Below are 26734 nucleotides of genomic sequence, written 5' to 3' on the forward strand. Positions count from 1 at the left end.
AGTTGTAAAGTAGCATTTGGATGAATTTCTTTTTGTAAGTCTTTTAACTATTAGTATTTCTAAATTCTTATTTCTATCCTTTGTCTATTTTAATGTTGTTTCTTTCTGAATAAATTTGTGAGGACACTTTTGATCTCAAAGATAGTAAGCCATTTTCTTTTACGTGCTGCAAATATTTTTCCTACTTTGTGGGTTGTTTCTTATATATAGGTATTTCAGATTGAAAACACTTATTTTTTTGTAGCCAGGTCCATCAGTCTTCCTTTTTTTTCTTTCTTTGCTTAGAAAACTTTCCCATCACAAGGTTAAATATATTTTCCTAGTTTTCTTTTGGTCCCAAATTACTGAATCTATTTTGGGACTTTCTATTATATTCCATGTATTTGTTTATTCTGCTATTAAAGCCATATTACATTTGTTCTGGTTTTTCATGTATAAGATCTTTAATTTCTTTTTTTCTTGTTTTACTTTTTATTTTAAGCATTCTAGAAATTGTCTCCATCTTGACTTCTACATAGATCTGCCGTGTTGATTTTGCTATTAAACTGAAAAACCTTCAAAATTAAGCTATGATGTTTTAAATTTCCACTCTGTATTAACTCAGACCCTAATACCTTATCTCAATCTGTTGTCTTATCTCATCTTTCAGCTTTTACCCTGTTGATATTTTCTTGAATTAAATGAGAAAAAACATGTGCCATTCAAAACTTCTACTTATTGTAGTAAATATTTTGCAAACAATTGCTTAATTTCCTTGAGAGTTTCTCAAAAGTCTTCTTTCATATTTTCTTCACAGTTTTTTTATAGATACCACTAATCTTTGGCAGAGCAGAAGGTTATTAAGGCCAGCCATGTGTCCCTGCTATGTGTGATTGGCCTTGGATCTTTCCATCATCTACCTAAATCCTTTTAGGATCTTCTGATCTGATTTTAGCACTATTTCAGTAGCCCAGTGGCCTGGGCAGGAGGCCTGGGACCTGGCACTGCGGAATCTTCCAGCAGAGGAGTTTGACTTCTTCCTTCCCTGTGTTGGTGAAGCCTTCCTTTAGGGACCAGTTTTCTCTTCCTAGAGTTTTAGTTGACCCATCTTTCACTCCAGGTACAGGGAGTTTCTGTGCCCAATGTTCTTCCCCTGGCAAATAAGGGAAGATACATCCGTTTGGAAAAGAGTTCCATTCATTAGAGGGAATCCCCAACACTTGTGGTTTTCTATTTGGCTTCTCTGCATTTAACCCTGCCTCCTAGTGAGGCCATGCTGCACCTTTTCCAGGGCTCATCCCTGGGGCCCTCAGTGAAGGGATGCTCCCTGGGGTTCTGCTAGGATTCCCTTTCGTTTCATCCTGTGTGATGGAGTCCCTCATCTCACATCAGCAGTTGTTTTGCAGGAATCCCAGTGTGCTAGACGTTTGGTGTTTGCTGTCCTTTCCCTATTGGCTCCTCTTCTCCCTGGAATGACCTCAAATGTGGTGGCATGTGAGAATCACTCTTTGTTCCAGGTTTTCCTGTTTTATTGAGGTCCTTGGCTTATTTTAGCTGGTTGCTAGAAGAGGTATAATTAGATCCCTCTGATGAAATAAGATGGTGGAAGACTTATCTAGGAAATCAGAAATGGATCTTTAAGCTTATTTGAGATAGCACCTCTCCTGCCAGCCTCACAACTGTGATTCCGGGATGAAATGAGATGATGATCCTGGAAGGACTTTAAAGACTGCCTGAAGCATTATGCAAATATAAGGTTGCTTTGTTATTGCCACATTTTATGATACCAGAAATCAGTAGCCCTGCTGGAAGCAAATTTGAGTTGTGAATTTTTTTGAGGCATGCGTGATAATGGAAGATGGTTATTTAGGTGAGGCAAAAAGCCATTCTATTTCTATGTGTTTCGCCTCCTTCTTTCACAGCAATACATCTGAAATAGAGGTTTGTCTTGTTCTTTATTCCCCCAAAGAGAAGGCTGGCCTGAATTTCCATTTTAGACTATTTCCTTGAGTGCCAAGAGATTGTTTCAGCAAAAGAAACTAATCTTCAGATAGGTCTGTCCCTGCACAATGCCTAGGATCGGGGGCAAAGGCTTTAATTAAAATGGAAGAGTTGGTAATTTCTGGTCGATCTGGGAAGCTTAAAGTTGATGTGTTTTGAATGAAAGCAATGACTTTTGCTCAAAATGCAAATATTAATGCAAAAAAGAGCCTGGGATTGACTCTCAGTGCAATTGGAAGAGATTGTTATTTCTTTTTCATGTCTTTTCCCTTAATGTAATGGTTCTTTTTTTTCTCCTGAAACTCTGTAATATATACATTTAACATGTGGGTATTTTTTTCTTCTTAAAGTTCTTTTCACTTGGCAGTTTTCCTGTCTTTTCAGACTCTTAAGAGCAGTGGAAATTTTGGTACTAATAAACCTTGGAAAAAGTAATAAGGATGTGTTGTTGCTTGTGTTTATTTGGATGATGTAAGAGCCAGTTTCATAAGTGTCTTTTCCTCTAGCCCTTTGCAGTGTAGTTGTGTGTATAGCTTAGGCCTCCCCATCCTCCAGTCTCTATTTATACACAGAAAGTGAAAGTGACACTTATGTACCCTGGCATTTGTATGTACTAAAAACAAGTTTTAAAATTGGAAGTAGCATGTATTGCTCTTGGGTTAAGAAGGCTCATCTAATACCAAGTTCTCCAATGAAACAAAAATGCATTTTGAATGTTAATAAGACATTAACAAGGGTAGATGGAAATGTGGTCAATTATAGTAGTATATGTTAATAACGTTTCTGATCAGTGATGCTTTTTACTAATTACAATAATTGTGGGTAACAAGTGTACATAAATCAAAATCAAAATGGCTTAAACATTGCAAAATTATTATTATTATATTTATGTTATTGGCAAATTTGTTATAAAAATAAAAAATGAAAGCCAATCATACTCCACGTATCCTAAGAAATCATGTTTTTTCCTTTTTCTTTTCTACCTGTGTTATCTACTTATGCACTTTTATGTAATTGTGATCATAGTATCTGTGCAGTTTTGAGTTTAGCATTTTTCTTTCAATATTCATTATATATGTATGTACATACATATATATATATAAAACATGCATTTAAAAACCGTTATATATATATGTGAGTGTGTGTGTATATGTGTGTGTGTGTATATATATATATATATATGTAAAGGTTCCTCCACCCCCAATTCTCCGTTTAACATAGGGCATGCCACGGCTGCTTTATCCAGCCTTCTGTTGTTAAATCTGCAGTTGTCTCACTAATTTTTTGCTCCTGTTTAGGTAATGCTGCAATGGACATCTTTGTTTCAATTAATTTTAACTTTCTTGTTTTAGGAAAGTTTTTGTTCATTTGTTTGTCTTTTAGAATAAATTGAAAGGAGTGAGATTACTGTGCCAAATCCCAAAGAATTTCCAGTAGGTACGGGGTAGAAAGGAGCCAGTTAGAGGAAGACACTGTAAGTGTCTCAGAGAGTCTCATCTAGAGAGAGAGGTGAGAAAGCTGGGAAGAAAGGAAAGGGTGGCTGAGGTGGGCAGCTCACCTGAGGCCAGGAGTTACAGACCAGCCTGGCCAACATGGTGAAACCTCGTCTCTACTAAAAATAGAAAAACTACCTAGGCATGGTGGCGCACTCCTATAATCCCAGCTACCAGGGAGGCTGAGGCAGGGGAATTGCTTGAACCTGGGAGGTGGAGGTTGCAGTGAGCTGAGATTGTGCCATTGCACTCCAGCCTGGGTGACAGAGTGAGCAGAATGAGACTCTGTCACAAAAAAAAAAAAAAAAAAAAAGAGAGGGAGAGAGAGAAAGAAAGGGAGGAAGAAAGGGAGGGAGGGAGGGAGGGAAGGACGAAGGAAGAAGGGGGCTTCCTGGCAGGTCTCCATCCTCAGGTGCCACAGGCCTAGGTCGGAGGCAGGGCAAGCTGTAGAAAGCCCAGGAAGGATCTGCAGGGAACCTCTTTCCCTTTGTCAACCAACATAATTTGGAAGCAGCTTTGGATTTGAGTCAGACTAATCGGGAATGTGACTCCACACTCCTCCCCTTGAGAAGTCTGCAGATTTTCACTTCCTGCTGGAAGTTGTGGGCAGGGAAGGCATTGGATCTGGTCCAGGCACCCTGGGGAAAGCAAAGAGAGGGAAAAAAGGTGCCCAGGCAAAAGGAATGCTGCTACATGATGAACGAGGATGCCTCCGCCATCATTCCAGAATCAGGTGGTATTTGCCAAAGCTCTGATTTCCCTCACCGTAAACCATAGGCAAGGGCACTGCTTGTGGTGTAGCCATTCCTTCTCCCGCCAAAACTGGAGGGGGGGGGGTGGGGCTGAGGGAGGAAAACAGGCCTGTACTGATCAAAATCACTAATAAGCCTCAAATCCCAACATCTCACATCACTAACAGCTTCATATCAGAGCTTGGCATTTATTTTCCTAATGGTTCAACTAGTTTGTCTAAGTGTAATTAAACAACTCAGTGAACTCTGCCTCTACTAGAAGGTCTTTTCAAAAGAAATGGAATACTTTAGATTAAAAGAGGGGGAGAAAGAAAAATGACAAAACAGCCACAAACCAGGCCGCGTGATGAGATTTCCAGTTTTGCCATAATTTCATTCTCTGGAAATCCAGAGCTTTAGGAGGTGGATAATGCAGGGAATGTGAAAAGAAGCTCTTCTATGGTAACAAATGCAAAATTGAAAATCCACTTTAGCCACGTTTGAGCTCACATTGTTCCCACTTGTTTTTCCACCCATTATCATCTGTGTGCTTTTTCACCAGCTCAGGCTCTGTCCACAGCCAGCATCTTGCAGTTTAGATGTTCCTTTTTATTCTTTTGACTGCAGTAGTAGTCCTAATATAAAGATGACTCCTTCCTTACCTCTAAAATAACCTCAGAAAAATGGCAGAAAATATGTACAGATGTTACTAAGCTGCAAATTTATTTGCAAAGAGAAAAATATAAGCCTGCACAGTCATTTTCAAAAACATGTAGAAGCCACATAATAATATTGACTCATCTGACATACATCTACATGTCTGTTTCTCTTAAGAAATCTAGACAAAAAAAAAAAAACCTCCAGATGACCTTTGATTAAAACCTACTATTAACCTAGAAATGGTGCTGTAAGTGTTGACAATATATTTCCAAGTCACATTTCAGTACTTTTACACATCTGTAAAAATTTTTCATGTTTCATTGTCACTTTTAAACTCATTTAAAGGCCTTAAAAGTGTTCAGGAATTGTCCAAAAGCATGGTCTTCTTGCTCCAGGCAGAATACAGGAATTAAGAAAGTGATGAATGAAGAAAATGGACAGGAAGGATTTACAATTTATCCTGTAAACAAGATGCAACCTGCTGTGTGTTCTCTGAACATCACTTTGCCTTCGTGGCTGATTCACAAAAGTAAACCAACATCCAGGAGATGGGCTAGGATGCAACTGTAAATAAAGTCATAGTGGAACAAAAGTCTGGAAAAGGAGGAAGTAACCTCTGAGTAAAGGAAAAGGAAGGGGTATTGGAATTAGGGAACAATAGATTCGAGAGGTGATGCAGTCAACAGCAAGAAATGTTTAATATTACACAGATTGCAATTATTCATATGCAATGTCTCATTTGATTCTTATGACACTCTAGCAAATATTGTGGTATTCATTTTGTACATGGAGAAAATGAGACTCATTTTGATATAAACACATTCCAATAAGAGACTGGTCTAATATCACACAGCTAGGAAGTGGTAGAGCTGGAACCCAGATTCTGAATGTCTGATGACTGTTAGTGTTCTTTTCACACTTCCATCCTGCCTCAGGTAGAAACTTGAAGTTAGAACTGCTGTATTCTTTAAACGTGATGGGAATCCGGGATGAAACTCTCCATTGGGCAAAGTAGAGGAAATAGGGAACAAAGAAAGCATCAGTTTCTCCATGCTGGGCATGGACCAGTCAGTATAGCCAGAAATCAACAATCCTGCTAATTCCGAAGAACACAGGTCTCTATTTGCTCAACTGCATCATCTGCTGGCAGGTAGCTTAGGCTGTGGTCAGTCCGCAGACTGACATACAATTGTCTTTAGTTTGCTTATGATATCTGACTTAGAGAATTGCATCCCTTTTGACAGCTTATTAATGAAGCCTATGTGTGGGAGAGCCATGAGAAAAGGCTTCTATTGGGGGTGAGGTGTACCAGGCTCCCAGGGAGGCATTGTCCCCAGACCCTGAGGGTAAGGCAGCAGTAGTGAGAGAGATCACTGTGCCTCTTCTCATCACAATTGATCCTTATGTTATTTCCTTTGCTTATTTGTTTTTATTTTTGAGGAAAATTAAATATAGCATATTATCCACCCTAGGCTAAATGATTTCAATGCCTCACCTTCTTCATTACTGTGTTTTCTCATCTTGAAATTACATTGGCTTTACAACTTGGGGCAAGCCACTTAACCTATTTGAAACTACATCCTACATCCCTCACAGGAGTATGCAGAAGTGTCTTCTACTGAAAATACATTTCTTTTTGCATTTGCGGGCACTGGCTAGGTTTCAAAGGATTTGAAATGGCTTCTCTTTTACAGTATCTGCTTCTGCTTTTCCTTCTCAGAGTCGAAAACATGCAAGCAAAGTCCGACTGTATTACATGCTTCACCCCAGGGATGGAGGGTGTCCTGCCAAGAGGCTCCGGTCAGAAAATGTGAGTATCTGGTGCCATGTGATATCCTCAGATGATTTGTTCTGTGTACTGAGAACTTTGCAGGTGTAGGAATTGTAGTCTAGTCCAGATTCGTAGAAAAGCTGAGTGAGTAGAGATAGTTCTTATTAAATATTACAGATATTATAATATATAGAGAGTTTTTTTTTTTTTTCCTACCAGAATTTGCCCATATAGTGTTGGAGGAGTTTCTGATGACATTGCACTGGGACCATAAATAGTGAGAATACACAGAGGTTGCAGGGCAGGGAGCAAGGCTGGGTGAGGGAGGCAGGACCACAACACGATGAAGTATTAAGAAGACAGGATCTCAGGGGCAAATCTGTCAGAAATATTAGATACTTCACTTTTTACATACTTCATTTTTCCTCTGGTGTGTAAAACAGAATGCCTTGTTTGTTAATTTATAATGAAGAGTGTGCATATCTTGCAAATAAAAATACCCAGGCTTCTTGATCCCTCTCTCTGAAGGAACATTTGCTTGGGAAGACAAATGACAATTATAAAGTCGCTTTGAGGGTGTCAAGTCAGAGCAAAGGGCTTATTTCAGCCAGGCCAAGGCAAAGGCTGATGAAATAAACATTCCTTCCTCCCAGCAGGGGTTACTTTTCCTAATGAGTAGAATATTCATATCCACCGGCTGCAGAGGCTCCTCCTGATAAATACTGAGGATTAAACACAGAAATTCCTCACACTTTGAGTTAAGAGGAGGCTGCAGGCATAGAATTTACACCCCACACCATCCGTGGGCTTGTGATCTTGTTTTCTTTCTGCTGCCATGTAGATGACGGTTTTCTTTTCTCATTAAAAATTAATATATGATCGTTGAAGAAAATTTACAAAATCTTCACTTGTGTATTTTTCACAGGGGAAAAAAAGAGGGAGCAAGAGAACTGCCTGTGAGCAAAGGTTGTGAGCATCAGGGCTGGTGTTTTTAACAAATTCTAAGCATGCCTCTTGGTGTCACAAAATGAGCTGTTCATACACAGACTAATCTGGAACACTGTGGATCTGTCTTTACTGCCTTGGTGAAGCAGCTTTAGAGCTTATTGGAAGCAAAAGATGTCATGAAAACTTTGCAAGCTGCTAAGAGCCAGGACTGAGTCTAGTTTTTTTTAGCCCTTAGCTGTAGGACCGTGGACAAATAATTGATCTCTTGGAGCCCCGGTTTTCTCAATCAGGCAGGCCATAATCATCATATTTTACTTTCCTCATTGGACTATGGTGAACATTAAATGAAATGGTAGATAGGAGGTGTTCTGTGACTTGCCAAGCATCACATGCAAGCACTGAGGAAATAGATAAATAAGACGCAGTGTTGCCTTAAAGAAATTCATAATGTAGTATCAGAGATTGACACTGTATAAAGAGTAGCTATAATATCACAGCATATGTGTTTATTAACATCTTGCACAAAGAACCATGAAGATAAAAGGCAAATGGATAATGCCAAGGGGCTCTGGTCAGGGAAGGTGTTCCTGAAGAGCTGGCATTTGAGCTGGAGCATGGGGGCATGAATGGATTTTACCAGATGGAGGCCGTAGGAGTGAGGGAGGAGGATACCAATTTCCTAGGCACATTCCTGTCAGAAAATCTTAAGCCACGGGACAGTTGGCCTACATGTAAGGAACCTCGGAACCCTATGGCTACTGGAATCGTGCTTCCCATTGGGAGAGTGTCTATTAGCAGAAAGAATAGAATTCTTTTTTCACTTCTTGAAATTACCCAGCAATCAGATCTGAATCCCTTCATTTAATAGCCATTTAGTGTCTTATGCTAATGGTCAGAGACAATGGGGTTCATGGCCACTTGACAATTAGCTATTTGTACACCGGTTATTTTCTGTCTGCTCACGTTGTAATAATGAATGTTGCACTTACATCTGAGCTCCTAGGGAAGGTTTACAGTGGCAAACAGAGATGACTGGACTCAAGCTAATGTTGTATTTGTAGAGACTCAAGATGGTCCTTGCCACTCCAGTCAGGTGCACAATCCCCTTAACTCAAGCTCTGGTGCTGCCAGTAACAGCAAGGACAGTTTACAGTGGGGAAGGTATTTGGATTTCAGAGCAAGAAGCATCTGTTTGCATTCTTTATCAAAAGCCCCATGGAAAACTTCTTTCTCTGCTGTTTCCCGGGTTTTGAAAACCTTGATCTACCAATGATTTATTTATCAAATCATTTTTCTATGATTTATTGAGCATAATATAAAAGCAAACCAGTAAACAGAAAAAGCAATAAAATCATCACTTTTTGAAAGTGATAGTTGATGCTTTTGTTACACTGTGTGTACATTTATAGGTGAATATGTGATTTCCACTATGCATTTTGATCTATGGTACACAGCATGAAAGTCACCCCCAGTACTTCTCAGGAACTTTAAGAGTGTATGTTGGTAATTATATGAATCAACTTTCTTTTGTACAGACTCATACCTAAGAATTGAGAGATTGAATATACAAAGATGTTGTCTGGAGAATAAGAAATGGTGTCTTAATTTTGGGCATTGAAGCCATTGCTGAGTCTGGGGCCAGGGACCACTGCTGTTCTGGGTGAGTGGGTACAATAGCTCACACTTGTAAACCCAGAACTTTGGGAGGCTGGCAAGAGGAACACTTGAGGCCAGGAGTTCAAGCCCAGCTTGGGCAACATAGGAGACCCTGTGTCTACAATTTATTTTTTTTTAATTAGCCAGATGTGGTGGTGCATATCTATAGCCCCCGCTCCTCAGGAGGCTGAGGCTGGAGGATTGCTTGAGTCTAGGAGTCAGAGGCTGCAGTGAGCTATGAATGTGCCAATGTACTCCAGTCTGGGCAATAGAGTGAGACACTGTCTCTAATAATAATAATAATAATAATAATAATAATAATATCTAATGTATAGATTTATCATAAGGCCCAACTGACATAAGTCATATTTGTTTAGTATTTTGTTTTCAAAGCACTTTCTGCATGTATTATTATTACTGATACTCTCTCCACTAGCACCCTGTATTCTCAGAAGGATATAACACTTTTTGATGGGGTTGTTTGTTTTTTTCTTGTAAATTTGTTTGAGTTCTTTGTAGGTTCTGGATATTAGCCCTTTGTCAGATGGGTAGTTTGCAAAAGTTTTCTCCCATTCTGTAGGTTGCCTGTTCACTCTGATGGTAGTTTCTTTTTATTGCGGCACTATTCATAGTAGCAAAGACTTGGAACCAACCCAAATGTCCATCAGTGACAGACTGGATTAAGAAAATGTGGCACATATACACCATGGAATACTATGCAGCCATAAAAATGATGAGTTCATGTCTTTTGTAGAGACACGGATGTAGCTGGGAACCATTCTCAACAAACTGTCCCAAGAACAGAAAATCAAACACTGCATTTTCTCATTCATAGGTGGGAATTGAACAATGAGAACACTTGGATACAGGAAGGGGAGCATCACACACTGGGTCCTATTGTGGGGAGGGGGTAGGGGGGAGGGATAGCATTAGGAGATATACCTAATGTAAATGATGAGTTAATGGGCGCAGCACACCAACATGGCACATGTATACATATTTAACAAACCTGCACGTTGTGCACATGTACCCTAGAACATAAAGTATAATAATAATAATAAAAAAAAAAGAAGGCTGTAACACTTTATTCTGCTTGCCTCTTAGTTCCTACTCAGCTTCTCTGCTCCCAGGGGCTGTGACAGGTTTGCATCCCCCTGTTAACTGATTGAGAAGAACATTCACATCTGCCCTGAATACCACTAGTGCTGGCTTCTGTAAACACAGAAAATTTGTTCCTGATTTCCCACACCCTGACCACATATGACCCCTGCTCCCACCCCATTCATAGGAACTCAAAATTTACTTACAAATGCAGCAAATAGCCTATTATTACTTCTAAGGTCTATTGTTGCAATTTCTACTTCAGCCCATTTGGCTTTTGCTGTTGTTGTTGTTGTTTTAAACACCTAAATTCATTTCTATCTTCTGTTTTGACATTGTCAGCTATTTAAATGTTCTCTTCCCGTGCTTTTCTCTTTAGAATCCTTACTTGGATCTTACATTTCTTTTCCCCTGGAAGACATTTTTCCCTTGGGGCCACAGAGTAAAATTAAATGAGAAATAAATTGTTATAGTCAATTGCCTTGGAGAAATTTTCAGTAATCCCTCTAGCGTTAGAGACAGAGAGGACTTCAGTGTTCACGCAGTCTATTGAGACTCTCAGTTTTTCACCCTTTTATTATGTTCTCACCCATGGGTCAGATGCTTTGGGAGAAAATGATCTGTTTGGGAAACAGCACTTTTAAGTAAAAAAGGTGATTTAGTTTTACCTAGGCTTTTTTTTTTTTTGATACTTTGATTTTTGCAAACTATAAGTAACTGCTGACCAAAACCACAAGTCAGTGTTAAGTAAACAGTATTTTTATGTGGAGTTAAGATAATTCCCTCTAAACACAGAGAAGCTTGGCATTTGGTTAGTGTCATCAGGGTTATTACTCTTAATATACGTGCTTTCCTTTAGATCTGAAATATTCTGTAGCTTGAGAAGCTGAGTGTCACTTTCATAAATCCCTAAACATCCTAGAGTCTAGCTGGGGAGGAATCAATCTAATCTAAACCCTTCTTATTACAAAGGTGAAAATAAAGGAGTACCATGACTTGCCCAAAGTGGTCAGACCGGAGATTAAAATCCTGCTTCCCTAAATGCTATTCCTAGTCTTTCCCCACATATCCTGAAGTGGTATCTTATTTTTCGGCATTGTAACCATTACTGGGTCTGAAGCCAGGTAGCATTGCTGTTCTGGGCAGGGTAAAAATAGTGGCTGGCTTTTATCAGGCACTTTCGACACATGTTCTAAATGCTTTACATATATGAGTGATTTTCATCTTCACAAACCCTGGAGAAGGCAGGAGTTGTCACTGTCCCCATTTAGCAGAGAAGCCAATAGAGAGATTAAGTAATTGACTGTGATCACCCAGCTGGTACTTGACAGAGACATGGCTGGAAAAGTAGAAAACCAAAGGAGATTTACTCGGATACTGTAATCCGGCTCCACAACGTCCCATGTCCCATCGTAAGAAGGTAATGAGCATCTGCAAAACGCTGGGGGACATGGACACCTTCCCCAGCACAGATCAGGATCTAGTTGGGAAGTCAGATGTGTAGACCATGTATCTTGATGCAGTGTGATAAGTGCTACCATAAGCATATGCCTGGGTGTGGTGAAGGGTTCCTGGCCTCTCCTGATAGGATGGGGCTGGATAAGGTTTCCTGGAGAAAGTGACACTGAACCACTTCTTAAAGGATAGATTTGGGTAAGCTAAATAAAAAAGAGTGGGATAGGACCCTTTGGAGGGTGCAGTCAGCATCGGCAATGTCTTCAGGGAAACAGACTCAGAGGTATTTCTTGAGTATGAAGTTCTAGCACGGTTGGCTACGTAGGGCTGTTGTAACAAATTGCCACCAACTGGGTGGCTTCAACAAAGAGCATTTATTCTCTGGTGGTTCTGGTGGCTATAAGTGTGAAATTGAGGCATGGGCAAGGTCTTCCTCTGGAGAGTCTGACTGAGAATCTCTTCCTTGCCTCTCTCATAGATGCTGGCAGTTGCTGAATTTGTAATGGTACCACACAAACCTCTGCCTCTGTCTATCTTTTCTTTTTTGTTTTTTATTTTTAGAGATGGGGTCTTGCTCTGTTACCCAGGCTGGAATGCAGCGGCACAATTATAGCTCACTGCAGCCTCGAACTCCCAGGCTCAAGGGATCCTCTAGCCTTAGCCTCCCATGTAGATGGGATTGCAGGCGTGCACCACCACACCTGGCTAATTAAAAAAAAAAATTTATAGAGATGGGATCTTGCTGTTTCCCAGGTTGGTCTTGAATTCCTGGCTTTGAGTGATCCTCCCACTTCAGCTTCTCAAAGTGTTGGGATTATAGGCATGAACCACCACACCTGGGCTTCTTCTCTGTGTGTATCTCTGTGTGTTCTCTCTTCTTCTTATAAGGGCACCAATAATTGGATTTATGGCCCAGTATAATCCAATATGACATTTCTTAACTACTCACATGTGCAAGACCCTATTTCCAAATAACATTGCGTGTCCTAGGTTGATGCGAATTTGGAGGAGGACATTATTCACTCAGTACTATGGCAGAGGTGGGAGTCGAGGTTGGGATGGTGGGACATTGTGCGTAACATTGACATTTACTTTGTCGAATGTCCTCCTGTCTTCTCAAATGGTCTGCTGCTGACTTCATGGTCAGTTCTCAAAGAGAAATGCATTTACCAATAAGTGCCACGTGTTTTGGCTTCCAGCTTACATAATACCCAGCATTGAGAGTTAGAGTGGAGATTCTATCCCCGTTCTGCTACGCATGAGTTTCACAACTTTGCTTTAGACTTTCTAAAACTCAATTACCATGGTAATAATCAAGGAATAGATTTGCTGTCCTGTCTGGCTCTCAGAATTGTTAAGGGACTCAAGATAAAATCATGTTTGTGAAGGTGCATGGTAAATTGTAAAGTGTGTGTCAAGTGTTCTGTTGTGGAATTTTTTCTTCTTTCTTGTGGATTATCTCCTGATCTACGGGCCCCCTCATAATCAATTAATCAATCAGCCTGTTTCTACTGAGCTTCTACTATGTACAGAGTACAGAGCCACATACTGTCAAGGACACAGAAAAAGGTTGAAATGTGGAGTTCATCAGGTTGTTGGAGAGAAAAATCATACAGAAAGCAATTTAAAAACAATCAAGGGCTAATTTGTGTGGCCCTGCCTCTAATGAAATTGATGATCAGAGAAGTGTTTTTTTTGGTGGGAACTGGAGTGCTTAACAATGGCTTCCCCAAGGCAGATGCTTTAGAAGGCTCTGGAAGATTTGTACCGTGATGGGGCATCTGTTCTTGGCAGAGCTGCCTGCTATGCAAAGCCTTAGAGGTAACAGTGAGGAAGGCCTGTGGGAGACCTGGTTAGGCAGAGACTTGCAGGGTCCCTTCAAACTGACTTTCATTCAATATTTACTTAGAAAGATGCTTTGAAAAATTAGCAATGCTTATAGTTGTTTTATATGCAAAATAAGGAATCAAGTCCATAACCCAGTTATAACATTAAAACTTGTTTGGAATTGGATCTCTTGTGGAGAGCTATAGTTACACACATTTGGCCAAGATAGAGATTATGTTCGTGGATATAATTATGAAGTACTATGTGACATATGTTTAAAATTTCCTTTTATTGCCTTTTGTTATAGCAAATTATCCCCTCACTGCCCTGCCGCCCCAGCCCGCCCTCACCTTTCTTTCTTCCTTCTTTTCTCTTCTTCAGCCTCTTTTTGTTAATTTCCCAACCAGCAATTTCTTGGGAGAACAATTAAAGGTTTGTAATGTAGGCAACACAAATCCCTCATTTTTAGGAAAACACATGCATTATTGGGTTCAAGATTGTAGCTGACTGTTAACTGTCAATTCCATGTTGGCCAAGCCCTGGGTTGGTGATGAAATCTGCAGTAGCCTTATGCAACTTGCATGTGCATGGTGCAAAAGCACGGGGGAGAGAGAGAGAGAGTGAGAGACCATGACAGAGAGAGAGAGAGAGAGAGACTGAGAGAGAGAGACAGACAGAGAGAAAGAGAGAGAGAGAGAAGGAGATCTTTGTGGTCAGAATGTTCCCTCGACCATGAACCAAGTCAGCTTTGCCAGAAGCAAGAACCATTCAGAGTTAGTCAGTGGAAACTTGGCTTAACAGGCATTTTTTTTTCTGACTTCTTTCAGTGCAGATTTTGTACTGCTTTTAGTTAGGTGACCTAAGATGCTGCTTAGCTCTCCTACCCTCTAATCTGGTTCTGGTGAGGGTGCTACGAAGCAGGGCTGGAGCCTGGGGTATGTTTGGGGAGGGATGGAGACTGGGTTGGCCAGTAGGAGGGGCTGGGTGCCTGAGGGCAGGTGGAAGATTTGCAGAAGCAAGTGTATGCCAACCTACAGATGTTTCCAAAGGGTCAAATAAAAGAAAAAAATCAGGATTTAGGTAAGGACCGATAGTATATGGAAGTCTGTTGCAATAGGGGGAATGTCCCAACTACTTGGAGAAGTAGAGCACAGCTAGAAAGAGCTGGGTCTTGGAGAGTCAAGTGAGTAGGTGCTGTGAGTGAGCAATTAAACAGGAGTGTTTCTCTGCATATGTAGTCAGTTGATTATAAGGAAAGGCTGTTGGCAGTAGTGGTGTCTTGTCTGCATTCCTGTATACGCTCTCAGTACTCACACAAGCATTAGAGTGGGACAAAGTTCAGGGACTGTGGGAAAGCAGAGAAGACTGACCAAAGTTTGGTCAGGCTGCATTAGTGGGCATTTTGTCCAGATTTGTTAGTGGGGACAAATAGTTCAGTTAATTATTTATAAGCTGAAGAATGGGAATTGGGAGAGTTTGTGTCTGGCTTTGTCAATAGGTAAATAAGATGATCATCCACACGTTTTATCTAACTCTTTTGGGGAAAAGTTGGTCTTTGCAATAAGCCCTTTCCTGGAACAGAAAAAGACAGGAGATTGAAAAGAAACTATTCCTGTTTTCCAGGAGCAGGAGCTCATATTTTTCCAGGACCTCAGTTAAAGTTCAACATTGTCATGTGGGTGGAGCACGACCAAGACAGTCAACCCTTGTCTTAGTTGGCCTGTGCTGCTATAACAAAAAACCCATAGCCTAGGTGACTTAAACATTAAAAAGGTAATTCTCACAGTTCTGGGGAGTCCGAGATCAAGTTGACAGCCGATTTAGTTTCTGGCGAGGGTTCTCATCCTGCTTTGCAGATGAACATCTTAATGCAGTTCATGTGGCATATGGGACAGCAACAGAGATCACCTCTCTGTGTCTCTTTTTATAAGGGTGCTAATCCCATTCACAAGGGCTCCACTCCAATGACCTAGTCATATCTCAAAGGTAATACTATCTTATGACCTTTACATACGATCGTACTGGGGATTGGGTCTTCAATATATGAATTTAGTAACCATAGATTCTAGACTGGCTTTTCTCCTTTTTTTTTTTTTTTTTTTTTTTTGAGATGGAGTCTCATTTTGTAGCCCAAGCTGGAGTACAGTGGCCCAATCTCGGCTCACTGCAACCTCCACCTCCCGGGTTCAAGTAAGTGATTCTCCTGCCTCAGCCTCCTGAGTAGCTGGGATTACAGGCACGCACTGCCATGCCCAGCTAATTTTTGTAATTTTAGTAGAGACGGGATTTCACGATGTTGGTCAGGCTGGTCTCGAACTCCTGACCTCATGATCCACCCACTCTGGCCTCCCAAAGGGCTGGGATTACAGGCGTGATCCACTGCACCTGGCCTAGACTGGCTTTTCTCAGATACCATTCCAAAGGGCTGATATAATACAATTATGATTGCAATAGCATTATGCATGTTTCTTTTCTCCAGTAGGTGATTAGAAAGCATTACTTATTCTCTGTTTCATTTTCTTTGAATGTCTAGCATCCTTTGCATTGTTCTGTCTTTAACCAGGGGAGACAGTTCTCTCAGCAAGTTTGTGTCTCTGCTTTGCTGTGCACTTATGCTAGGGAGCACTGTCACCATACAAATCTCAAGGGTCAAAATCCTATTTATTCCCAAGCTCCATTTTTCTTTGCTTCCTTCTAGAGACCACCGGGTATTCAGATTTTCTTGTTCTTTCTATTTAGTATTTTTTTCATAATAACTATTTTTTTTGGATGTTCACACAAATGGAAAAGACCACAGACAGAATTTTAAATTAGACATTGCCACTTACAGAAAATCTATATTCAGGGAAGGAATGGTTGGGGACCCTTAGTAACTAAAATCTGGTGATGACCACACCATAGTTCTTTAATACATCAACACAGGAATTGTTGCTCTGTTTATTTTTTGAAAGGGATGTTGATAACATACATTTGAAAGGAGTCATGGTGACTAATGGAAAAACATTACAGATTGTCATTTCACTGAGTCTACCAGCTTTCTCTTACGACTGATGTGGAGTGGTGACTGTGGTGGGACTGGCTTCATGACAAGAAGAGAAAGGGAATACAATGAAGTCTTCCTCCCATTTCTGTCCTTCAGTTGTTCAAAGGAGTATTAGGGTTCTCTAGAGGGATGGAACTAATAGGATAAATGTATATAGAAACAAGAGCTTATTAAGGAATATTGACTCACATGATCACAAGGTGAGATCGAACAATAGACTACCTGCAAGCTGAGGGACAAAGAAGTCAGTCCGAGTTCAGAGACCTCAAAAGTAGAGAAGCCGACAGTGCAGCCTTCAGTCTGCAGTTGAAGGTCCAGCAGTCCCAAAGCTGAAGAACTTGGAGTCTGACGTTCTAGGGCAGGAAGGATCGAGCATGGGAGAAAGATGTAGGCTGGGAGACTCAGCCAGTCTGGTCTACTCACTTTCTTCTGTCTGCTTTTATTCTGGCCACACTGGCAGGTGATTAGATGGTACCCACTGGGTCTGCCTCTCCAGTTCACTAACTCAAATGTTAACCTCCTTTGGCAACACCCTCACAGACACACCCAGGAACAATACTTTGCATCCTTCAATCTGATAAAGTTGACACCCAATATTAACCATCGCAAGAGGTAATTCATTGCCCTTCCAAGGATATTTGATGGATACATACATAAATATATTATTTTCCTATAGTTTACATAAAGTATGGTACAGTATATGTACCATTTTACCTTTTCTTTTTTTCTTTTGAGATGGAGTCTTGCTCTGTTGCCCAGGCTGGAGTGCAGTAGTGCAATCTCGGCTCACTGCAACCTCCATCCCCCTGGTTCAAGCGATTCTCCTGTCTCAGCCTCCTGAGTAGCTGGGACTACCGGCATCCACCATCATGGCTGGCTAATTTTTTGTATTTTTACACATCATGGAGGTCATTTGGCATGAGGAAAAAAGTGTTTGTGTGCGTGTGTGTGTATGTGTGTACAGTGGATGCTCATTATTTACAGATTCCATATGTGCAGATTCGCCTACTCATTGAACTTTATTTGTAACCTCCTGTCAGTACTGGCACACGTTTGTAGTCATTCACAGCCATGGGCAGAGTAGTGAAAAGTTTGAGTCTCCCAAAGTTCATATTTCCAGCTGAGGTTAAACCAGGTAAGTCTCTGCCTTCCTGCTTCAGCTTCCATACTGTGAACAAGTGTCCTCCTTACAGTCAGTTTAGAGCCATGCCTGTTACCTTTTTGTGCTTTTTGTTGTCAATTTCACTGTTTAAAATGGCCTCCAAACACAACGCTGAAGTGCTGCACTGCGTTCTGAAACACAAGAGGGCTGTGAGGTGCTTCGGGGAGAAAAGACATGCATTAAATAAGCTTCCTTCAGGCAGAGTGACAGTGCTGCTGGCCGTCAGCTAAGTGTTAATAATCAGCAATGTATATTAAATATTGTGTCTCTTAATAGAAACGTACATAAAATGACGTTACATATTGATCAGTTGAAAATGTTGTAAACAGAGGCTCACAGGAAGCTAATCTTGTATTTTCTTTAGGAGCAATGGTTCAGTATTTGCTAATTCAGTGTTCATAGCAACTTTATAGAACAGAACTACCACAAATAATAAGAATCGGGTACACACACACACACATATAAACATAAACCCTAACAGATGCTGAGTATTTCATTGTATGGATATCCCATAATTTATGTAGTCTCCTACTTATGGACATTTGGATTTTTCCTACACTTACTATTACAAAGAATGCCATGATGAATAAATGTGTGTATCTCTTTTTCAGGTATACAAGTATACATATATAAGAATGTTTCCTAGATGTGAAATTGCTGGGTGAAAACGTGTGCATTTGTAATTTTGATAGGTATTGCTCTGTTTCTCCATGGAAGCTGTATTCATCTACACTGTCTGGGGCTGCCAGCACCCACCGTCTCCTGGAGCACCTTTTTCCACAAACCTGGTGGAAGAATGGAACACAGACTTTGGACTTGTCTTTGTGTTTTTTAAGACAAATACACAGAACTTGATGTTTGAGAGTCTGCTCTGTATGCCAGAGGCATGAGAGTAACTTTAAGCATCCAGATACTTTTTATCTTTCCCCACTCAAAGTACCCCTGGTGAGAGGAGAGTGAAGCAATAATGTTTAAGGTCCCAAGGAGAGCATCGATGTGTGTATGTATGGGTTCCCTTTATTTGGGTCTCTTCAGGGTAATTTGCAACTTCTATAGTCCAGTTATGGACAGGCCTGCTGTTTCCACCTGGAAGACTTGAAGAGCAATTAGAAAATCAATAGATGTGATTTAGTATTTACTCATGTGCCTCACTGGCTCAAGTCAGGAGTCAGAAAATAACCACTGGCTAAATTCAGCCACTGCCTGTTTTTGTGTGCTCTGTAAGCTAGGAATAATTTTAAAATTTTTTAATGTTTGAAAAAAATCAAAAGAAGAAGGGTGTATCATGACACATAAAAATTACATAAAATTCAGGCTGGGCACAGTGTTTCACACCTGTAATTCCAGCACTTTGGGAGGCCAAGGCGGGCAGATCACTTGAGTCCAGGTGTTCGAGACCGGCCTGGACAACATGGAAAAACCCTGTCTCTACAAAAAAATTCAAAATTTAGGCGGGCATGGTGGTGCATGCCTGTAGTCCCAGCTTCCTGGGAGGCTGAGGTGGAAGGATCACTTGAACCCAGGAGGCGGAGGTTGCAGTGAACCAAGATGGTGCCATTGCACTCCAGCCTGGGTGACAGAGTGGGACTTTGTCTCAAAAAAAAAGTCACAGGACATTCAAATATTAAGATTCATAAATAGAAAGTCTTACTGGAACACAGCCACACTCATCCCTTTATGTATTATCCACAGCTGCTTTCATGCCACAAGGGGAGAATTGAGTAGTTGCAACAGAGATGATATATCGCAGAAGGCCTAAGATATTTACTGTGGCCCTTTACAGAAGATGTTTGCTGCCTGTTGAAACTCTAAAGGTGCCTTTTCTTCTGTCCCTTATCAAACTTTCAGTTCGTGGCTGTTAGGTTGAAGGTTTCGCCTAAGAGAGAAGCACCATTTCAAACCCCCGAGTTTCCATTTGCGTTGTTGCTATTTGGCTTTGTTTCTTTTCATACAGAAAGTTGGAAATTCGTGAACCTATGATGTGGAAACAATGAGGACAGCTTGTTTCTGTTTCTTTCTTTTTTTCTTTTCTCTCTCTTTCCTTCTTTACTTTTCTTTCTTTTCCTCCTTTCAAGATAGGGTCACTCTCTGTTGCCCAGGCTGGATGGAGTACAGTAGCATAATCATAGCTTATGATCTCAAGTGATCCTCCCACCTGAGTCTCCAAAATAGCCAGACCACAGGCATGTATCACCCAGCTAATTAAATTTTTAAAAAAATTTTAATTGAGACAAGGCCTCACTATGTTGCCCAGGCTGGTCTTGAACCTCTGACCTCAAACAATTATCCTTGGCTTGGTCTCTGAAAGTGCTGGGATTATAGGCAACAGTCAGCCCACCTGGTCATTTTATGCCATCTGTCCTCCGAGCCAAATTATGGTAACCCAAATTCCTGAGTTTTCTAGGACAGCCCAGATTTAATATGTTCTTTCTTGTCAATACAAATCACCTCACCAAACTATACCCCCAGGTGGAATAAAAAATTTTTGTTATACAGGTATAAATACACAAATAATAATTTAGATGAAAAAAATAGTAGAACTCGTCACTGATGGAAACATATGGCATATTGCTTCAGATACACACGATTTTCTCGGCCTGAGACCAATTCTCTAGCTTGGGACTCTGCTTCTGAAACTCATTTATACTGAGATATATATCATAGTTATTACTTCTGCCTGGAATCTGATACAGAGGAGAGGAAAGAAGGATTCCTTGAAAAGACAGCTGTGGAAATAATTGTTTTCCCTGGTGGAGATAGAGCAATGGGTCTTTGATCACTGGAAAGCCTGGTAGCCCCCTCCTGTACTCTAACTCCACTGTTTTGTCATTAACATATCATTGCATATACTCTCTTGTACTCTCTTGCTTGTTTGCACGCTACTTGTTAAACCTTTTTTTTTTTTTGATGGAGTCTTGCTCTGTTGCCAGGCTGGAGTGCAGTGGCATGATCTCAGCTCACTGCAAGTTCTGCCTCCTGGGTTCAAGCAATTCTCCTTCCTCAGCCTCTCGAGTAGCTGAGACTACAGGCGTGCGCCACTATGTCCAGCCAATTTTTGTATTTTTAGTAGAGACGGAGTTTCACCATGTTGGCCAGGATGGTCTCTATCTCTTCACCTCGTGATCTGCCCACCTCAGTCTCCCGAAACACTGGGATTATAGACATGAGCCACTGTGCGCAGCCTAAACCTTTTAATGTATCACACCCTATGCTAAACACTTGATAGAAATTTCATTTGAACTTTATAAATATGAGTAAGAATCTTCATCATCTCTGTTGAAAAACATGTGGAGGGAGCTTAAGTCAAGAATCTTATCCAAAGTTACACACCTTGTAGGCGATACAGCCAAGATTCAAACTCAATACTGTTTGGCTCTAGAACCTGAGGTCTGTATTATCACGTGATCTTCAGTCATTGATTTTTTCATTTAGAAAATATTAATTACTTGCCTACCAAGAGTCAGGCAGTGTGCTGATTGCTGGGAATTTCATGGTGAATGAAACAGAGGCAGTTTCTGTTTACAGAACTTACAAGGATAGTGGTGGGGGGGGAATGGATGTTAATTTTTAAAAATCATACAAATATTTAAATAAAGAAATGTAATGGAAAAGCTTAGAATAAAGAAATCCACAAAGTCTTTGGAATCAGGGAAGGGCTTTCCTGAATATGTGATGCTTGAGCTGTGTCTGGAAGTTGATTACTGATTAACTAAGCAGAGAAGTGTATGTTTGGCAGTGATGGTGGGGAAGGGTGTGGTGTGGTAATTCCAGGTAGAAGAAATAGCATGTGCAAAGGCCCTAAGGTCTGAGAGAACATGGTCTTTGGAAGGAGTAAGAAGCAAGTCATAAAAAAGAATGAGTTCATGTCCTTTGCAGGGACATGGATGAAGCTGGAAACCATCATTCTCAGCAAACTAACACAGGAACAGAAAAACAAACACTGCATGTTCTCACTCATAATTGGGAGTTGAACAATGAGAACACATGGACAGAGTGGGGAGAACATCACACACCGGGGCCTGCTGGGGGGTGAGGGACAAGGGGTGGGAGAACTTTAGGACAAATACCTAATGCATGTGGGGCTTAAAACCTCAATGACAGGTTGATAGGTGCAGCAAACCACTATGGCACATTTTTACCTATGTAACAAACCTGAACATTCTGCACATGTATTCCAGAACTTGAAGTAAAATTTAAAAAAAGAAGAAGGCAGCCAGCATGAGCATAGCTGGTATCTGGAGAAAGAAGCAGGTAGTGATGGGAGATGCAGAGTGGACTCGGAAGAAGAGCTGAGGGGAGCTGTCGAGTATCAGCCTTGCGAGAGTCTACTGAATCAGTGTGGCCTTGGGTGAGGCTGATGGCAGAAGTGAAAAATGAGATACTGATAGATTTGGAGGATACCTGAGTAGTTAGAAATGGATGAATGGGACAATTAGTGTGAGAGCAAAGGAGGTTTCCAGATGACTTCCAGGCTGAGAACTGGAAGGTTGCTGTCCCGTCCTGCAGTCACAGGGATGCTGATCTTTAAGGCCATGACTGTAGAAAGTGGGAAGACCTGAGAAGCAGGGAGGATGTGAGGAAAAACCTGTTTTCCAGGTTATTCCAGGTTCTTCAGGTGGAGTAGGAGTGAAGTTACATGAAGGTGCAGTTTGCTTCCAGTCAAGGGAGTAGTGGGCAGCCTGGTAGAAGCAACTGGGCAAACTCTTGTTCTCAGAGCTTCCTTTCAGCCAAGTCTTTCTCCTTCTCTGATGACAAGAGGAGTAGGGGGAAGGAGGAGAAGTCAGGGCAAGCCCAGTGGCAGAGGGACACAGGGACACAGGCTAGAGGCACCCTGCAGGTGTGCTGATGCCCAAAGCCAGGAGAGTGGGCTGGGTTCCAGGTAGGTGCCAAGTGAGAGGGCACCCTGGTGTCACAAAGTAGGGCAGCAGAAGGTTGCCTGGAGGGCTTCCTGGGGGAATGCAGATGTCAGCAGTGATTTGATATGTGCTTCTAGTAGGAGGACTGCGGTTACTTAAACAGCTGGTAGAACTCAGGTGTGGTCTTGGGATCTCAGTCCCAGTAACTCCTGGAAGGTCCATGCTGTTCTTCCTTAAATGTAAAAGGCAGAGATGGGAAGACCCAGAGAGCACAGTGTTAGACTTTAGGAGGGCAGGGGTCTTTCCTTATGCATCTTTGCATCCTCAGCATTTTGCACAGAAGGGGTTGAGGTCCATATTTTCATAATACTGCCCTGTTTTTTTTTCTTTGAGACAATTATAATTTTAAAAATTATTTTAATTAAAACCTGTCATTTGTATAGAAAGTCTTACAGAGCAACAGAATTGCATCTGGTTTTCATTATACACCTATCGAAGTCATCCTCATCTTCTGTAGCCGCCCTCTTACTGGCTGTCTCTGTTGGTCATCACTGCCCTAAGCTTGACCTTATTTCACATCAGGCCCATTAGTGCAGGGGTTGATGTTACAGTTTGGATATTTGCCCCACCCAAATCTCACACTGAAATGTAATTCCCAGTGTTGGAAGTGGGACCTGGTGGGAGGTGATTGGATCATGGGGATGGATTTCTTACGGGTGGTTTAGAATGGTTTATCTAATTAATGGTTTATCATGAGGACTGTACCATCCCCTTGGTGCTTTCCTCATGAGAGTGAGTGAGTTCTTATGAGATCTGATTGTTAAGTGTGTGGCACCGTCTCCCTACATCTCTTGCTCCCACTCCTGCCATGTGAGACACCTACTTCTCCTTCTGCCATGATTGGAAGCTTCCCAAGGCCTCACCAGAAGCAGATGCTGGCACCATGCTTCCTGTATAGCCTGTAGAATCATGACCCAATTAAATCTCTTTTCTTGTAAATTACCCAATCTCAGGTATTTATTTATAGCAAGGCAAGAGTGGCTTAGTAAAGTTGATTTGCAGCTAGCAGAGGTACATGTCCTTCCCAGATTCAATCTATGTGTCAGCCATAAGAGAGAAGGAGTGTGTTCCTTAGGAAGTTCTTCTCTGAAGGACATTGTGGCTGTGCCTCGGGGGTGAAAGGATTGATCATACATATTGCATGACCCTTTGTCATGGAAGAGTGTAAGCCACATCCTTTAGCGGTGTCTTTCCCTTCATACACTAAATGGGCCCTTGAAAATGAGCCCAAATCTATTTTTGTTTAGGTTAGTTTGAATAAAAGAAATCTGGTGGCAACAGACTGCAAAAGAGAGTGATTATTTTATACCACAATCACTCCCTAACTTCAGTTCTGCAATGTTAATTTTCCATGCTGGTGTTTGTTTTTGGGGGCCCTGCTGGGGTGCACAGGAATCTCCAAATATGGTCTGATGGCCCACCTGGGTGTGGCAGCTGGGTTCTTCTTTCCTTTCCGCTCTGTTTCTTTTTTTCAGGTGTCTGATTCTCCAGTATATCTTTCCTGACTCCATTTTTCCCCTGAGAGATGGATTTCTTTGGTTAACATGCTAGAATCCCACAAAACATAAGTTTATTTTTCTCATAAATCTCAACTCTTTCCTGAAAATTTGTATCATTCGCTTTTAATAAAATTCCTTTCCTTCTATGTCTGGGTCCATTTGTCTTCATCTCTTGCTGGGGTATAGGGAGGGGTCTGGGAGGATCTTGCCTCTTTGCCTTCCTTTGTCCTACATAGCACCATGAGTCTTCACTCTCGTGTGACTCTTATCAATCACGCTTGCTGTCCTCCCATTAGGTGACCCCCTGTGACCATTCTGTTTCTCTTTAATAACCTCTGGGCATTCCTCATGCCCAGAATATTGTTCTTGCAGAACGAAGAAGTCTGTTTCCTTCACTACATTGTGGCTTGTGACTGTTTGGCTTTGTTTAGGTTGATGTGTTCTTTTAGGAACATATACATTTTTTTCTTTTTGCCTTAGAATCAGCCAAGGGTTGTGACATTAAAATACAAGATACATTTATAACTTCATGTGACCTGGATTTGGTGCAGGTCATGCTGAGACAATGATGAATGTCTCCTGATCAACACCAGAAAACCTTGCAGAAAATACATTTAAAAATAGGAGTGATGTACTGAGTTCTACTAATTTGCAGTAAATTATCTTTTTGGACCTAGGTCTGGCAAACCCCTCCTGTGCACCTGCCCTGTGTCACAGGTTGCACTGGGAACTCTGCATATGTTATCTTACATAATTTTCTGAAAATTCTATCATGTAAGCATTACTGTGTGCATTTTGCAAATGATCTAAGGAAGGGGCAGAGGGCAGTGGAAGTAGAGATCAGATCAAAACTTAGGTCACCTAAATCTAGCACCTTTTTTATCTTGTCACCTCCCTGTGGCCGCCTTTGATGCATAGCATTTCTTTATTTTTAAGAACATAACTTTCACTCACTCCTGACTCAACGATTTCATTTATAAGTGACCTTAGTAGTCCCAGGGTCCTGTAGAATATTTTTTTTTATGAGAGTAGCTCAAGGAATTCTTCCCCTCAAAGCCTGCGGTGGGTGGAGCAGTGTTCACAGGGTCATCCCAACTTTGTTCTTTTTTTCCCAGATGCCAGCTGACAGTTGGTGACTTGCAGACTTGTTGAAAATCTGAGGGGTCAGATAATGTGATGTCACTAATTTGGCATCATGTAAAGGAGAGGGCATAGGCTTTGAAAACTCCCCTGGGATCAAATCAGGCCTCCAGTTCTTGCTAGCTGAATGCCCTCAGTCAATTTCCTTAATTTTTATTAGGTTTAGTTTCTTCATCTAAAAATTTTAAAGAATAAATATGATAATCTAAGCTTAAAGCAGGGAGTACAAGACGTGGTGAGAGACAGGTGCTCATTAACTATTACCTCTTTCTCCTTTCCAATGGATCATATGATGCTGAACCTCTTTCTGATTGGATGTTTGATAGTGTATTAGTCTGTTCTCATGCTGCTAATAAAGACATACCTGAGACTGGGTAATTTATAAAGGGAAGAGGTTTAATGGACTCACAGTTGCACATGGCTGGGGAGGCCTCACAATCATGGCGGAAGATGAAGGGCACATCTTACACGGTGGCAGACAAGAGACAATGAGAATCAAGTGAAAAGGGTTATCCCTTATAAAACCATCAGGTCTCATGAGACTTAATGCACTATCATGAGAACAGCATTGGGGGAACTGCCCCAAAATTCAATTCTCTCCCACCGGGTCCCTCCCGTAATGCGTGGGGATTATGGGAGCGACCATTCAAGTTGAGATTTAGGTGGAGACACAGCCAAACCGTATCTGATAGGGAGTAACTGAAACCAACAACAAAAGACTGATTAGAATGAGCTAGTGAGTCTGTATTCCAAGACCAAATGCTGCTTAGACATGCATTTCTTAAAAAAAATAAAAGCCCTAAGTAATTGTCAAAGAATTAGAAAAACAGAGAGAAAATATTACTGTGTTCAATACCATTCTTGTTTTAAAGAAGCTAAACGAATACAAAGAGTAAAAAAATATGGTGTTGGCATTTGCACATCGGGGCTTTGCTTGGAGGAACACATCTTGTCATTACTTGGCCGTGATCCAGCCCCAATATTTAAGTCTAGCCAGAAGACAGTTAAGATATTTTGAACAGCTCTAGATGACAGCACACACAGCCCTGAGCTGTGCGCATGGAGCAGCTGGTTGTGTTCCCCTCCCTTCTGCTCATGGGTGGTGTTATTCAGTCATGGCACAGTGACTTTAATAGATATTAAAAATGAGGCTATTTGAGCATGTCATTCTCAAAGCGCCATTGAAACACTATATGGCAGCATATGTGACTGAACATGGTACAAGGCCATTACCTGCCTGCAACAGGAACCATTCCTTTTGATCTGTGACTCTGTATAGCAAAATAGTTTTGTAATCATGTATAATTTGTCCATTAGCTTTGTCTTTATGCCAAGCATAGTTAAAATAAAAA

The 26734-nt window shown here is 41.1% G+C and overlaps 1 protein-coding gene across 1 annotated transcript in view; it reads left to right on the plus strand.

The window, feature by feature from the left end:
* The window catches only part of ZMAT4 (zinc finger, matrin-type 4), a 290370-nt gene that overhangs the window by 23814 nt on the left and 239822 nt on the right, over positions 1 to 26734 (plus strand). The window contains exon 3 of the mRNA XM_011960748.1: positions 6585 to 6674. Within this exon, the coding sequence (XP_011816138.1) occupies positions 6585 to 6674 (90 nt within the window). The remainder of the gene's footprint in view (positions 1 to 6584; positions 6675 to 26734) is intronic.

The sequence above is a fragment of the Colobus angolensis genome, unplaced genomic scaffold (genome assembly GCF_000951035.1).
Source record: "Colobus angolensis palliatus isolate OR3802 unplaced genomic scaffold, Cang.pa_1.0 Scaffold52, whole genome shotgun sequence".
NCBI lineage: Eukaryota > Metazoa > Chordata > Mammalia > Primates > Cercopithecidae > Colobus > Colobus angolensis.